Here is a 16,193-nt window from a genome sequence, read left to right on the forward strand (position 1 = left end):
GGTAATTGAAGCAGTTGGTCCAGATCTGACTGCTTTTGACTCAGCTGCTGTTTTACTGGACTTGCCTTCCTCTCTGGAAGCTGACATTTTCTCTGTAAGAATTTCTGTGTGAAAAGGAACTGCAGAGATTAGAGGCTGGTGCTTATTAACACTGAGACATTTCATTTTACTTTGCCAATGGAAAAGAGGTCGTAAACTATTTATATCAGTTTTAACTGGTCAGAGCTCTGGGGTGAAATCTTTATGAATAAAAATTGGCTCCAACGTCACAGTCATAGCTGATAATAAAGGCAATGAATAAATCAAAATGTCATATGGAGAAGATAATTTTGAGCCTGCTCACCATCTCCTAATGGATGGCAGGAGTCACCCAGTTAGTTTTAAATGTATTACCTTTAATTTAATTGTAATAATCTATATAACTGCTTTTTTCCCAGTGCATACTTCTTTATGTAATCTGCTGAAAACTTCACTAAAATTCAAATAAAGTACAACTAAGTTTTCTTAATCTGCTGTTATTTTTTTAGAGGCTATTTTAAGTGCATGCACTTCATCATGCGCATTGGACTTGCAAGCTAAAACACGCACTGTGCCTGTTAAGGACAAGGTACGGGTTGTAAAGGTTGTCTGAAATACTGGGTGTTTATTGGCAGGTTCTTGCTGTCGTCTTGTGAAAACTAATGTCCCATGTAATGATCAAAGATTTTTGCTATCATTGGGTCTGCGTTGATTCATTACGTGAAGATTATCTTAAATGTTAAACTTTTTTTTTTTTTTTAAATAGTAAATTCTAAGTCTACCAACAGCTCTTTCTTCTTGCATCAGTTATCTAATCCGTGGCTGTGTAGCAGGTCGGGAGGGTAATCTGTCAGTTTGTTCTTGTAAAATGGTTCAGCAACTAGTGTCTTTTCCTCACGTGCAACCTATGGGAGATTGAGCTAAAAAAAAAGAAAAAAAGAAGAAGAAAAAAAGGGGGGCGGGAGGAGAGAGAGAAAAAAAATCCCCTCCTAAACCAGCCAGTGATTTGAACTGGTACTACTGATTTTATATGTGATGGGGATATTTCAAGAGTAAGTTAAGCGCCACCCGAAGGCAGGATGCTCTGGGAGGAGAAACTCGCGGTGTTACTGAGTGACTTTAGTGGGATGTCACTTCTCACCCGGGCTCACGGGACAGTGAGTGCGGACCAGGGACACTGCCTTGTCGTTTTTCTGTACCGGTTCCTGGCATCCTTTGTTGCACGTCTGGTGCCTAGGAGCTGGGGAGGTTTTTATAGAGAGCGGTTTCCTTCAGCTCTGTGCAAGAGGAACGCCACGCCGAGTGATCCTGCAAGAGCTGCGCCTTGCCCCGTACTCACCGCAGGCAACGCACCAGACTTACCGGCTGTGCTTAAGCAATTAGTAACGTGTAGAGATCATAGCTGGGATCTTTCTGTGCTTTGTTCTGTATAAAGGCAGATACTTCCATAAGAAATACACAGCCACAACATGGTGAGAAAAAGCATCAGTCTGTATTTGTTTTGAGCCTCTGAATATCAGGCACTTTGCAGAAGCTGCGGTGAGAGTCTGGTCCAGTGATCTTGTAGTCTCGTATAGCTTTTTACTCCAAGATAAGGGAATTGTCACACTGTTGGCAAACTTAGATCAGCTGTTTCTAGAAAAATGTGCTGGTGATCTCTCTAGCAGCAGGTTCTGGGTCGTGAGCGAAGTCTGTCTGGCTATGTTAGAGAATAAATGCTTTAAACTTAATATATGGTTGCAGGTCCTGCTGAAGCAGTTCCACAGCAATTAAAGCTGGGTATTAAATTACATTGCCTGCCTATGTAATTACCATCTTGGAAGCAATGAAAGCATAATTAGGGGTGTGGGTCCTGAGGACTGCCTCTTCCACGGCTGCCTGATGTAATAGCAGTCTTCATGAAGAGCAAAGATAGGCCGTGTTACACTTTGACTTCGAACACACATCTGTTTTTTGCATGTGTGTAATGCTAGAGGACATATTTGTAGCCTACTGTCTCTTTGTCATATTTATCTCAAATTCTAGAAACTGATTTTTTTTTTTTTGTGAAAAAGAGCCACTGTCATTCCCTTCAGAGTAAGTATTTATAGCTTTGACTTCAGTGAAAACTTAATAAAAATGTATTGCTCTGTCAGTACATAAGATTTCAGTTTTATGCAGATGGTAAAAACTTTTACAGGAAAAAAGCAGCACAACTGCTCATCAGTTTTCAAAATCAATGCCTAAATAGGGGAGTAGGGATAAAGTAGCTGTAGATCAGAACAGAATCACCCCCTTGCATCTATACATCTGTCAGATACCACCGCTCTGTAAAGTATGTCAAGCATGATGGCAACATACGGAACATCTGCAGCCTCAGTATTTGAGCTAGCAAAGACTGTTGCTGGTCCTGCATTTCAAGCAGGCGTTGGTGGCTCTTCCCCCTTGCCTGTGCACGGCTGGGCAAGGCCCTTGGCCCCTGCGCAGAGGTCGCCGTGGCTCGTGTTTTTGCTTCCAGACGGACCCTTACTCTAGAAATTCCTTGTGACCTCTGAGCTGTGGGTATTGATGTGGTGCGCTCATCCACAAAATTGGGAAATCGGTCCTGAGATGGAAAACAGACTTAACTGTAGTAGTGTTAAACAGACAAACATGATTTTAAGTATTTTTCTGAAAGAAAATGCATTTTTATTAACCTTTTTATGAAATTGTATGCTAAGAAATGGTCATTTTAGTGATCTGTTTTTCTATCCGAGACAAACACCAATTAGAAAGGTCTGCACCAGATCCTGGGATTCTCCACCACCCTGCGTAGAGGGCGGGCACGTGGGAACGTGGCACAGAGCATCGTTCTCCGAGTTGCGTTTGTGTCCGGGTGCGGGTGCCTGGGAGCATCCATGAAAGGGGCGCCGGGAGACGGCTGTGCTGCTGATTGCAGCAAGGAGAATCCTGAATGTAAAGTGCAAATCCTCTTCTGTGGTGGGAGGAATATAGGAGATGAATTGCCGAAACTTGCAGGATGAAATGTATGTGAGTGACCTAAATTAACTTGGTATTTTCTTATCTTTTCAGCTTAATAAAATCTTCTAGATCTAAACAAGGACTTCACATTAAAAGATAGTTAAGCAAGGAAACACAGATGAAAATAAATTGCAGGAAGTTGTGATCATCTAATTTGAGGCACTGAATACCTTGTTTTACATTCCTTAGTGCTTCTAGCCGCAAGAAATTGCGATCTCTTGTGTAAGATTTTCTTCTTTGCACAAACTCATTTATCACTTTGATGTTAATTGTCCTGTGCTAAATATTTATGCTGATCTGTCTGGACACAGAAGCTTTATGCATGGCCCTGCATTTGTTGCTGGGGTTGTGTATCGCTCCGTGCTCCCTTTAGGCTACTGAAACAGGCATTTCTACCAGTCAGTCTTCAAGCAGATACAGGTGGGCACTGTGGCCATGGGAAGCTTTGTCCTTGCATTGGCCTTATGGTGGAGAGGGGATTGCATTGGCTTTATGGTGGAGAGGGGAAAGTATAAATATCTTCCTTGGCTGCTCTTGGTCCAAAGGAGTTGGAACAGTTTCTAGAAAATACCACAAATCCATTTTACATTTTCACTTTAAACAAGGCAAGTTTTAAAGGAGTGTGTTTATATTCCTGTTCCTAGGCAGGGGTCTGTGTGCCCGGCTTCTGACCATAGCAGATCTGAGTGCGGTCGGCACTTGGCTGCGACACCAGCGGGAACTCGAGGGGTTCGGCAGAACCTGGGCAGGCAGCAGTGCCGCAGCCTGGACCCGGGTGGGAGACGCCTGTCATCTTCCAGGTCTCACGGGGGGATCCCTGCTCAGTTCTGTAAGCTAGAAGATTGCGTACCACGCTTTTGTAAAAGCGGGAGCCTTGATCTGTATACACAAGTGAGAAAGTAATCAAGGAAAGGGTTTATAAAACAGAGTGACGGCTGGGGAGTGGTACATTGAACTGGCGTGCATGGGAACAGGAGGGGTAGGGTTACCCACCGGTCCTAATAAACACCCCTGATCACATCTTTTACAATGACGTTTGCAGTGTTGGGTGTCTGAGCAGCTTGTTTTAAAAGTACATAAGCATGAAATGTAGAGAAACTGTAGCTGTTCTCAGAGAAAGCTATAGTGGGGAGCTGTACGTAAATTATAGTAATTTACCTGAGTTTGTATAACGGTTATAAAATCTCCAGTTTTGCCAATAGTTCTCCACGATGCACAAAATCCTCAATAAAGGATGTCCTATCGCTGTCTGACACTTTCCCAGCATCTGTCACTATATAAACACAGCCTATTAACAGTTTTATCTTTCTGAGTAAGAAAACTTTTTATATATCCTTAATTAAACCATGAGCACAAAATTAACCAGACTAAAATACACCAGCAATGGGTTGCTCATCACTTTATGATCTGGCATAAAGCTGGAATGTTTCAGGTGATATTTGTGTTGTGCTCGATTCTGCAGAGCAAACATTGTCCTTTGTGTTATGTAAAAACCCAGTCCTGTTCCCACTCCTGTCAAACGAGAATGGATGTTGGACTGGCCCCAAAATAGTGGGGAGATTTACTGGTCATTGGAGTGCAAGTCAGTGAAGGGGCTTGTTTTGGGTCTTTGGCTTCTGTTGGAACGGTCGAGGTGACCTGTGCTTTTGTGGTTTTGATCAATTCTACTAAATCAACCTCTGCTACTTTGTGTGCTTGGCAACCTTAGCCGTACCTTCACAAAGTACTTTTTTATTCTCTGATACATTAGTGTAATTCGAAAGTAATCAAATACAGCATATTCATAACCAATTGTAGAACTGAAGGCATATGTAGGGCTTCTGGATGTCAGGACGTTATCTCGAAGGACTGTCAAGCCTCTCAAGTTGGCATCTGACAAAATACGCAGGGTGCCTGCAGGCTTAATCCGCTTTTAGGAGAGGAGCTGTTTTGCTTGTGTTGCAGGAATGTACTCATCATGTCACAAAGTTCTCATCGCTCTAGTAGGGGAGATAAGGGAAGCTGTCTGCTGTCGGGATTTCCTACTCCTCGTTTTCTACTCCCCTCCAAAAAATCTGCAAAGGTTTGAAATAACATCTTTTAGAGATTTAAAGATGTAAAGCCTTTATTTGCCACCATTCCTGGTGCACGTGACTGACTGGTTGGGAGGTCCAGGACGTTGATTTTTAGCAGAGCTGATCCTGTATCATGTTAACTGTTTTCTGCGTTTCACAGAGATTAGAGCATTGAAGAAATGAAGTGTGCACGTGGCTGAGTTCAGAAACCGAGAGTAACGCTGTTAGGGCAGCAGCTTGTGGCCAAGCTGAGTTTTTAAAGTACACGGGTGTATTATATGACCAAGACTGTCACACAGTGGACAAGTCTGTTCATATCAGGAGGGGAAGTAGAAATGCCACGAAGGAAAGCTGCGCTCGTGTCTTACTCCGTGTGACACTTGGTGTTTGTTCGTCAGCTGGCAGTGCTCAGTGCTTGGTAAGTCTTGCCCCCACTGCAGCTCCTACCAAAACTTTTAGCCGCATACAGGCAAGATTGTATGGAAACCTAGTTTGTGTTTTGTGTTCGCAGTCGGTGTTTTGGGAACCGGTGTTGTCTGTCTGGGTGTCTTCAGAAGAGCTAAGTGTTGACTGTTTTCACCCGTCGGATGCGTACCTGTCTGGGTGGGGTGGAGCTGAGCGTTGCAGACGGAGCTGGAGAAGCCTAGCCGTGCAGCGAGTTGGACCAGTCCTCCCACAGGGGGTGATCCCCGTGGGTGCGGACCTCTGTGTTGGCGCTGTCATGCGTGGGCTCCTCTTGCAAGAGCAGGCATTGTACAAGTGCTTACGAGCAGCAAATTGCTTAAACCAGTTTAAGTGATGGCATCTCTCTTCTCATCTCTATCAGTAGAGACTGTTGTGTGGACAGTACCTTGTAACAGGAGTAATATGAAACATGCACAAAGTTTGTTTATATATAAATATTTCTATATATGTACAAATATGTGTATTTCACAGCATTAAATAGCAAAGCTGAAGAAAGATTTGTCTTGCTTTGTATTTGAATGAGTTTCTTCTCCCAGCAGCTGCCCAGGAGTTCAGGTGGCTGGTAGGGACCCTGCAGCAGCATCATAACCTCATCTGACAGGAGCTACAACAACTGTGCCTTGATGTATTGGGGGTGATGGTGAACAAAGACGTTTTTAAGTGGATCAGCTTGCATATCGAAGGCTGCTGTTTGTTGGAGCGTTGTCTCTGGTTTGTGGTGTGTTACGAGTGACTACCGATCCTTGAGTTGCTTCTTGGCTTGCATCCTCAGTGTGGCAGGGGATGGACAGCAGGCTTCTGGCCACCTTTAAACAATTTTGTTGAAGGAGGCAAACACAAGGGTTAGGCAACTTAGTTTAGCTAGGAAGAAAAGTAGATGACAAACAGTAGAAGGTGTTAAACATTGCTCTGTACTGAGTGGCATTTGGTACAAAATGTGAATGGCTCTTTTGGGCATAAATCTCACAAATCCTACCCTCTTCTCTGTTGTTCAGCTGCTCTTCAGGCCCTAAAGCGCAAGAAGAGGTACGAGAAGCAGCTTGCACAGATAGATGGCACGTTATCGACAATTGAATTTCAGAGGGAAGCCCTTGAGAATGCCAACACTAACACTGAAGTGCTTAAGAATATGGGTTTTGCTGCTAAAGCTATGAAAGCTGCTCATGACAACATGTAAGTTATTCCCTTCTGCAACTTTCCGTAGGACCTTTACTTTGTCGTTTGTTTGATCTGCTAAATGCCAGGTGTTTCATAACCAAAGGCAGAGCTGGAGTAGCAAAATCTTCTTTTAAAAGGCTGTAACTTAAACTAAAATACTAGATATACTTTCATATTGAACGAAATACACAAGCATCAGTGCTTTCTCAGTTTGACACCATTTTATATGGCACAAAGCCGCTGCCTTTGTCCAACAGAAGGCTAGCACCAGTGTAATCTAAAGCAAATGGGAGTGTGCACCAGTTACAGATCCACCTAGTAGGAGCGAAAATTTTAAGCCTCAAGGGGAGGCTTAAACTTCTTTCTGTGCAGTGGAGTTTGTGTGTGTAGCAATAATTAAAGGTAAACTGCATTATGGGAATGTTGTACTTGCTCCAAAAGCAAATATTGTAGATTTAATACAATAATGCTGGATCAGGGAACAGAGCAAATTATTATTAATACCAGTAATACAGAACAAAACCTCTTCATGTGAAGTCTCTGTACATAACTCCTGTGAGCAAAGCTTTTAGGGAAAAGTAAAAAATACATGCATAATTTTGTTGAGACCGGGGGGATAAAATTCAGACTTGCATGCAAAATATATTTTGGGAAAGGACCTTGTAAATGTCACCACGGTGTGGCACTTCTACGAAAACCAAGAAATACTGTCTTAAGTGTTGGTTGGGAAAGTGCCTGATTATATTGAACTCTTTCCTTTCTTTTACAGGGATATTGATAAAGTAGATGAATTAATGCAGGACATTGCAGAACAGCAAGAGCTGGCAGATGAGATTTCAACAGCCATCTCAAAGCCAGTAGGATTTGGGGAAGAATTTGATGAGGTATGCTTTAAATTTGCCTCTGTTTATATCGTAGAATCATTTAGGTTGGAAAAGACCCTTAAGATCATTGAGTCCAACTGTTCATCTAACACTACCAAGTCCACAACTAAACCATGTCCCTAAGCGCCACGTCTGCACATCTTTTAAATACCTCCAGGGGTGCTGACTCCTATGAGATCTTTCTTTTAAGATCTATGTATCGCATGTGTCTAGGTGTAGTACTAGAATATAAAATCTCTCCTAGAACTTGTTACTAGCTGTTCCTACCAGTGCATACAGCAGCTATGACCCTGACTTCATGCTGGGAGTGGTCTGGATGGCCTGATCTGAGAATGTTTGGACTTAGATTTCTTCTTCTCTTCACTGCTTTCCTCAACCTCCAAGAGATCACGTACAGGAATTCAGGAGAAGAGTCAGACTCCTCATCTCCTCAGTTTGCTCTGGTCTTGTGCGTTTAAGCTGTTTTCATTAATATGACCAGCTAAATCTACTTGCTAATAAATATGACTTAAAGTTTCTTCCTTTTTTTTTTTTTCTCCTCCTTTAAAAAACTAGGATGAACTCATGGCAGAACTAGAGGAACTAGAACAAGAAGAACTAGACAAAAACTTGCTGGAAATAAGTGGTCCCGAGACAGTACCACTACCAAACGTGCCGTCAATAGCAATACCGTCAAAGCCAGGTATGTATGGACCTTTACCAGAAACATCTTGGATTATTAAAAAGTATGCTTATTTAACTGCCAGCTCCTTAGATTTGAGAGATCTAGCTGCAGGCAACGCAGATGTTTTGCTTGAAGTTGCTTCATAAATCACAAATCACGTCTAGTGCCATTTTTCCATGGGGGTAACCTGCCTTTCATGAGAACTGCGAAAATTAATAGTTATCACAGGAACAGTTATTATCTATTCTAGTACTACCAGTTTATCTCCAGCATGGATGATGTTCAGGGTAGAGTGGAGATATGGAGACAGGAGGCCTTCTACCATTTGCTGCTGGCCCAACAGGGAAGTAATCTTGACAAACATGCCAAGGCTGTAAAAGGGAGTGGAGAGTTAATTAGCTCTTGGAATTAGTCCCAGGCTGGTTCAGATTCCCGCATTGGACCATGCTTCCTTGCTGCTGCTTTGTTTTTTAATTTGATCCCTGCTTTTCTGGCTTTTGGGAGGAATTAACCTCAAGAGTCCCCTCTTTGGGGACAGCTGTTACCTCCTCTGAGGTTTGCAGGTACTCAAGCCGGACAGTACCAAACTTAAGGTCATCCCAGTTTTAGAGCATGTATATCTAGGAAGTTTTAGTTAGTGTGATGATTTTATGTGGAGAACGGGCAAGAAATGTTCATATTTACACAGAGAGTTCAAAGCTGCTGTTAAAAGCTGCTCTTCTATGAACTAGGAGTGATACCTCATGAAATATAATTGAGTTGGAATACCTCTGGCATGCATTAATGGGATATGAAGCTTTACTAGCCTATTTTGCTGAGTCTGCCTTAATGCATTATGAATAAGTTGTAGACTTTGCGGCTCTGTTTCATGTGCTTACTTAGGAAAAAAAGGTCCAAAAAAACCAGTGGATGAAAGCAGTCCCAATTGGTCAGTGTAGCTATAATTATCTTGCTGCCTTTCCAGACTTAAAAGGACCTGGGACGAAGCAGACTGCCAAGCAAGGTTCTGCTTCAGGTGGCATGCTATGAAGTTTGCTCCTTGTGCATTGTAGTTCTTTTATTTTGACATAATTGATTTTGTGGTTTTGTAGTTCTGTTTTGCTAGGCAGAATTGCTGACAAATGTTGGTGAGAGGGGATTGAGTTATATCAAAATATCTTAAATCTGAGACTTTATCTAGATTCAGATCCAACAGCAGGAGAAATAGTTTAAATAAACATGTGCATTACCTTTTTATTTCCTGGCTGGTTTAATGAGGTTTGTTCTCTAAATATTCTTTGGGTATGGACATTAAAACATACTGACTTGAACCCAAATATACGTTTTGCATTATATTAGGTAGTAGTGACTGCGCACTAGTAAAAGGCATTGCAATTGTGCACATATTTAAGTAACTATACAGTATAAGACTTTTGTAGACATAGCACTTCCTAAAAGAGTAAAAATCATAAAAATTATGAATTTTTTTTGTAGTAAAAACTGTGAGTGTAAAACTCAGTGGTTTATAGGATTTATCTTAAGCTGCTTTTGGATGGAAATTAGAATTCCATTAATGTATTAAGAGGCATGTTACTTTTTACTTACATACTGCCTCCAAGACTGGCATTTGGGAAACCTTGGGACTCTGGGGTGGTGGTGGGTGGGGATTTTGTGTGGTGTTTTTTTGTTGTCGGTTTGGGTTTTTTTGGTTGTTTTGTTTTAACCTAAACTGTTTTTTGCTTAAAATTGACTTAATATACACTGGGATTAAAAGTTTACATCTGGTCATCATGGGTTGGACTTTCAAAGGGGCTACTTTACCTAACAATGCAGGTACATGCTTAATGTGTCCTTTGGAAATAAGTAATGTCTTCTGTGGTAGAGCTGACTCTTATTACCTCCTTTTTATTCATTGAATGGAAAATGATCATGAGCTTTCTTGCTTTTCCAGTTCTCAGGAATTGTCTGGAGTTTGACTTAATCAGTATGAATGAGAAATTTTTTGCTGTTGCCTGTCAGCTAAATGGACGTCAGAGGAAATTCAGGCAAAAGTTGTTTTTGTTTAATGGAGCCCGGAAGAGCTTAATATAGAAAAACAAATTCCAAACTTGTACAAATGATAGGTCTTGGGTTTGACTTAAAGCTGACTCATTTCTCTCTTACGTAAATGTTTCATTTGGAATGACACAAGCCATTTTGAGTATGAATTATTTGACTCTTCTTTTCCCTTTTTGAAGTGAAAACACTGAGGAAGTGACATCTCTTTTGGTATTTTCCAAAATTATTGCAGCTATTTCTGGGTTAAAACCTTTTTGTTGAGTTAATGGCTTTCATCTCCAGAAACTGGACTTGTCACCTTATGACAAAGAGCAACATTTGCTCCCCAGGAAGGACCAAAAATGAGAGCAAGGCGGCACGTAGCGTGCTACTCAACAATCACATCCAACCAGCTACTAGTGAGCGCGGGGAGGAGCAGCTACCCAGGGCTCGTTAGCTCTTCAGCCCCTTGAAGAGCTTGAACTGACACAGGAGTTGGAGGTCTCCAAATTCTGTACCTAGCTAGACCAAACCACTGTAGCCTCATTTGTTGCACTTTGAGGACTTAATAGTGGAATAAGGAATTTATTTTTTATGAGGGAAAGACTGTAATACTGGAGACATCAGATGAATTTCTGTAAGAAGCTATATCCCTCTGAGAGGGGCTCAGAAGCTGAAGGCTCGGGGTCTTCTGCTCGGAAGCTTAGCGATTATGGAAAATGATAGACACTGCTGGTGTACACATCTTAACCTTCACGCATGTTTGCATTCTTCCCGTGTGAGCTATTGTCTTTCTCCACTTAAAGTGGTAATATCAGGAAGTTCAGCCCATGCTGGCTTTTTCAGAAGGCACCTTTTACTTCAATTCAAAAAGGTCTTTTTTTTTCCTCTGCTGGCATTTGGTGCTTCATTATTGATTAGGTCAGTGGTGCAGAGGCTTCTCTCCTGCAAAGAACCGAGACTGGGTTCTGTTAAGATTCCCACTCATTTGTTTTCTTTTAATACTTTGCAGCCAAGAAGAAAGAGGAAGAAGAGGATGATGACATGAAAGAGCTGGAAGCTTGGGCAGGAACCATGTAACCACAGCAGTAATTGGCTGGAAAAAGACTTTGATTACCTATTCTGGGTGCAAATGTGTTGTGTTGAGGAGAAAGCATAAGCAAAATGTCTTTATCTTTAATTTTAACCCAAAGCAGTGGGAACCGCATTGCTGTTTTCTGCATAGCATGGTCTGCACAAAGGAAAGAAAGGGGAGCAGGGGGAATTGCCTGCAGTTTATACGGTTGAATTTCTGTAAAAAGGTATTTGCAAAATCAAACATTCAGCTTTTGGACTGTGCTACTGCCACTGCTGGATCTTCATCTTCAAAAGTTTGGGCCATATTGAACTGAAATAAGCTGAAAAACACTCTGTAATTTTAAGTCAGTTTTAGTGTGTCTAGAAGTCTTGTAAGGCATTTAAAAAACAGGAAAAGTCATAAGCCACCATTGGCTTCTTATTGTGTTTAGGCGCAAGAATGCTTTAGGTTTTTAGTTCTTTGCAAGTTATATTTATATCCCTCAACTGATGTGTGGCCAGCCTTGTGTTTGTCACTACAACAATGTCGTCACTATTCCCATTTTAATTGGTGATAATGATTTGCAATTGACAAATGCTATCTTGGAAGTAGGGAAGATTTAAATTTCAGTTGTACATTTTTCTACATAGCACTACAATGTTTATTGCTTTTTTGTGATAATTGATAACCTGTTCAGATACATGCACACAATTATTTTAATTAAGAAACTACTATGGATTGCACTGTATTAAATATCTTGATTAATTTTCATCTGTGGCTACTGTTGTCAATTCTGTGTGATGTTTAAGTAATCTGACTATGACTTATGTGCAGTTTGGGCTCTTTCTACATGAGTGGTATACACTCTTTAAAGCTAGCTGAACTTTGGTTGTGTGACTGTGGCGTAGCTGCATAAAACTACAGTCTTAGCTGAGCAAAATTGCCGGAGGGCTGCTATAGCTGTTCTCTTACTGTAAAAATGTTCTGGTCCACCCTGTCAAAACCTCCACACTAAGGAGAAATCAAAGCTGAATTAATACTAGAAGCAACAGGTTTAGGGGCAGAGCTGGGAGCCTTGGCTTTGTATTTTTTGTCGTAGAAATTATATCTGTTGTGCACTGTGCTAACAAAATGTATTTTAAAGGAGTTGTATTTTAAATGTTGTATTATAGCAGTTATGGGTGAGCATCTCAAGTGCGGTGAAGTGTCTTAATATAAGTGTTCAGGTGTAGCCAGGAGAGGAAAAGAAATCCTATAGCACTGTTAACGCACTTAAGGTTACTGATGTAGAAGCCCAGAAACTGTAAGTGACAGAGGCACCACCTGGCAACCCAGCTGCTCCTGGGTTGCGTTTCCTTTCCTGTTCATTTAGCCAATTGCTTTAACTAAAGGAAGAACCTAGTCTGCACAGCAAGAAGAAAATGCAATAATGAGTGCATGTCATGATTCCTGTTGACTTTTAGCCAGACAGCTAGGACAACTTTGTTTCTTATAGCCTACTTTTTCTTGATTATTCTAATAAATGATGGGATGGTTTCTTAATCCTACAATGTACTAATATGTCTGAGGGCTGCTCATCTTTCTGCTTTGAATATTACTGAATTCCTTGATATATTGCATAATATCAGTGAATAGCTAAAATGCTTAGAGTAAAACATTTCTCTGCCTTGCTCAGGCTCAATCTGTGGGCAAAACTTACTTGTAGAGAGCACCAAGATGTAATGTGAAAGGAAGCGGCTATCAACTGCCAGCAGGCTTTCTGCAGCCGTGCACTCAATGCCCAGGGTTTCCCCTTCCTAGGAAAGGCAGTCCAGTTCCTGCTAGGAAATGGTTCTCAATTAACTTCTCCTCGTCTGCATTGGTGTTCTCTTGTAGAGCTGCTGTTAACGTGTTAAAGGAGGTAATCAGAAAACTGGGATCCAGGTATTTTCAGTTTGTGATTAACCCTTGTGTTTCCTAATAGGAAAGATGAAAAGGATTGTCGCTGTTGTGATACTGACACATTTAAAGCAGGGCAAAAGCATAGTCCGGGCTGATGGACCTCATTACTGCTTCTCCCCTATAATGCTTTCAGCCTTTTGCAGAGGGGATGGCTGTTATCTCTGCTGTGCAGGTGGAGAAACCAGGACATTGCATTTGTACTTTGACCCTAGGGAAGCACAGCGCTTTCGCCGGGAGAGGCAGGGAAGTATTTTGTATTTATGCTGCTTGTTTGGGTTGGGGGAGTCAGGAAAGAGATCGCGGTGTGCTGGCCGCTCAAAGGCTCAGGATTTCACTCACACCAAGTATCTGCTTTTCTGCCTTTAGAACAGGGTGAAGGTGCAAAGAGAGCGCTTGCAGAAGGCGGGCCAGAGAGTGGCTGAGGTGGCTTTGCTTTCAGCACTGCTGATTATAAACCTCAGCCCATGTCCTCCCCCAGGGCTGGAGCACTTGTGTTGTACAGCAGGCGGTGGGACTGTTCCCTCCCAGGAATAATGGAAATCCATAGCTCTGCCCAGTACTGCTTTATATGAAATCAATCTTTAGTATTGTCAAATCTCTACCTTTCCAGATGTATAAATGGCTTTTCTGTGTGCCTTTCCTGGTGTTCTCTCCAGCAGATGCTCTTTCTGGGACTGATTTAAGACATTTAACTGCAAGAACCTTCAGTGTGATGTTAAATAGGCAGGAAATAAGAGGGGCTCCATTAGCCGCTGGTGGCAAATCACTCCCCAGTTGCTTAACTGATGAGCTGTAAGCAAGTTTGCTTGTTAGTTAATGGGTGTTAGTAATGGGCTCTCGGGAGGTGCTTCGTGGGGCTTCCCTGGTGGGAGCGATAAGAGATGTAGCTGGAGAGCGGTTGGCCTCGCGCACTGGTCCTGCTGTAGTAGGTGCAAAGCAGCGCATCCTGTGGGGGGCATTTGGGTACGTAGCCCACCAGGAACCATCTTGGGCTGCGGTGGGGGACAGTATGCTCGCTAAAATGTATGATCTACTTTTTGGTACTTGAAGTGTTTGAGGGACAGTGTGACTTCTCCAGAAAAAGTCATCGGACCTTTGTCTTTGCTTTGCCTGCAGGGAAGTGCTGCCCGTCTCCCCAGGAGCGAGTGCTGTACCCTGGCTGCCTGTCCCTAACGGGCCTCCTGTGGGCCAAAGGCTTTGCTGCCAGATGTGCTACCGCTGTTCTTGCACTCATAGGTCTGCCCTTACTGCTTGTGGCTAAATGGCCTACTTGGTGTCAGCGAGGGGAATAGCTCCAGTGCTGAGAGAAGGAGGAGCTATTTGTCTTCTCCACCTGCTTCAATCTGAGCATTTTGCAACCAGCCTGCATGAAGCACTGCGTATCGACTAGCAAAGCTGTGTCTGGGGAAGTCCCCTGCTGAGCACGGCCACTGTCCACACCGGTGGGGTCAGACGTGGCTTCAGCATCAGCCGCGGTGGCAGAAAAGGGGCTTACGGCTCTGGGGAGAGAAAGTTTGGAAGCCAGTTGTGCCAGAGCCTGGCTCTGCCCACGCTCGGCAGCAAGCGGAGGTCAGCAGTCAAGTGCCTGTGTGGGCAAGGCTGTACCTGCTCTGAGCACCCTTGGGGTGGCCGTTTGTTAGCATGGTTGCTTCAGGGATGGATGGAGATGTGACTGCTCCCTACAGGCATGGAGAACCGGTGTCCTCAGCTCAGGAAGGTGAATATGGAAGTGGTGGGAGGCAGGCAGCCTTTTTCAAAGGGGCTGAAGTGCCGTCTTGGCCATGTTTGTCGGTGCTGCGATGGGAGGGAGCAGGAATGCTTTCCCAGCTCTTCAGGAGCTGCTGTACCCTGCACACACACAGGGCTTGACATTTCATTTAGGAGTGAGAGCTCATGGCTGTCACTTAGTGACATAAATCAGCGGCCACGCTTGCCCTGGGGACTTCCTTTTCCCTGTCTGAAATGCTGGCTGCCACCCCACCTCTGTCACTCTCCCCCTCCCATGGCATCTATGCCTGTAGAGCTCCTGCATCTCTCCTCGGGACCTAGTCCTGATCTGTGGGACAGCTGACCTTATTTCACTGCCAAATAAACCCTGCTTCCCACTCTCGCAGCAACACATCACAGCTCCCTGGCTCTGTCTCTCCCCCCATGTTGTCTGATGCGAGTTACTGTCTGGTTGCTTCTGCCCCAGGTTTTCCCAGCCCTAAATTGACCCTCGGGCTCTGGACTCCTGCATGTGTCTCACTGCCAGGCTTCCTTGCAGGACGGGTGGGTGCCACCAAGCTGGGCCCCTCGGGAGCAGCTGATGCGGGCGCCACGGGGCGTGCGCTGGGCTGTGCCTCCGCTAGAGCTGGGAGCCCCTTCCTCCCTTGCTGTCGGGGGAGGTTGGGGCCATGATCGTGTGTTTTGGCACTGAAGAACCGCTGTCCTCTGGCCAGCCTGGCCCTGGAGGTCACAGCCTGGGCTAAGTTGCTTGTGCTGCTTCTTTCTTCCTCCTCTTCTCTACCTTGGACCTACCCTGCCTGCATCCCCTGGTAAACCCCGCCACAGAAACCCATTGGATGCTCCTGTGATGCTGCAGCTTCTCCATCCCCAGGCACAACCCCTGTGGCACATCACCTCCCGGGGGCCCGAGGCCACCTCTGGCATCCTTCGCATCGCTGGTGCCAGGTGAGTGTTTAACAGCACGGTGCATCCGGAAAGCGGAACGGGCTGGAGAGCCCCGCGGCTGCGCCGGGGCTGCAGCGCTGCCTGGCCGTGGGGTCTCCCCCCCGCCAGCCCATTCCTCCACGGCTCCCCTGGGATGCTGGCGCCCCGGGAAGCACCGTGGACTTCTCCGCACCTCTGCGGGTACCCCCGGCGTGTGACAGCCTGTTGGGGTACCATGGCAGTGTGGCTTCAGCTCTGGAGATGCCATCACCAGTTGCAACTCT

At 44.1% G+C, this 16,193-nt stretch overlaps 1 protein-coding gene across 2 annotated transcripts in view; it reads left to right on the forward strand.

The window, feature by feature from the left end:
• Positions 1-14,564, forward strand: part of CHMP4B (charged multivesicular body protein 4B) — a 28,970-nt gene extending 14,406 nt beyond the window's left edge. Inside the window, exons 2-5 of one of the 2 annotated variants that reach the window (XM_087749705.1) lie at positions 6,533-6,710; positions 7,465-7,579; positions 8,135-8,261; positions 11,272-12,087. In XM_087749705.1, the coding sequence (XP_087605831.1) occupies positions 6,533-6,710; positions 7,465-7,579; positions 8,135-8,261; positions 11,272-11,339 (488 nt within the window). In that variant the 3' untranslated portion in view covers positions 11,340-12,087. Of the gene's footprint in view, positions 1-6,532; positions 6,711-7,464; positions 7,580-8,134; positions 8,262-11,271; positions 12,088-14,373 lie in introns of those variants that run through there. The other variant, XM_087749706.1, reaches the window with a different exon arrangement.
• The last annotated feature ends 1,629 nt before the right edge of the window (positions 14,565-16,193 follow it).

The sequence above is a fragment of the Nipponia nippon genome, unplaced genomic scaffold (genome assembly GCF_047370975.1).
Source record: "Nipponia nippon isolate SJK-2023a ecotype South Korea unplaced genomic scaffold, ASM4737097v1 scaffold_13, whole genome shotgun sequence".
NCBI lineage: Eukaryota > Metazoa > Chordata > Aves > Pelecaniformes > Threskiornithidae > Nipponia > Nipponia nippon.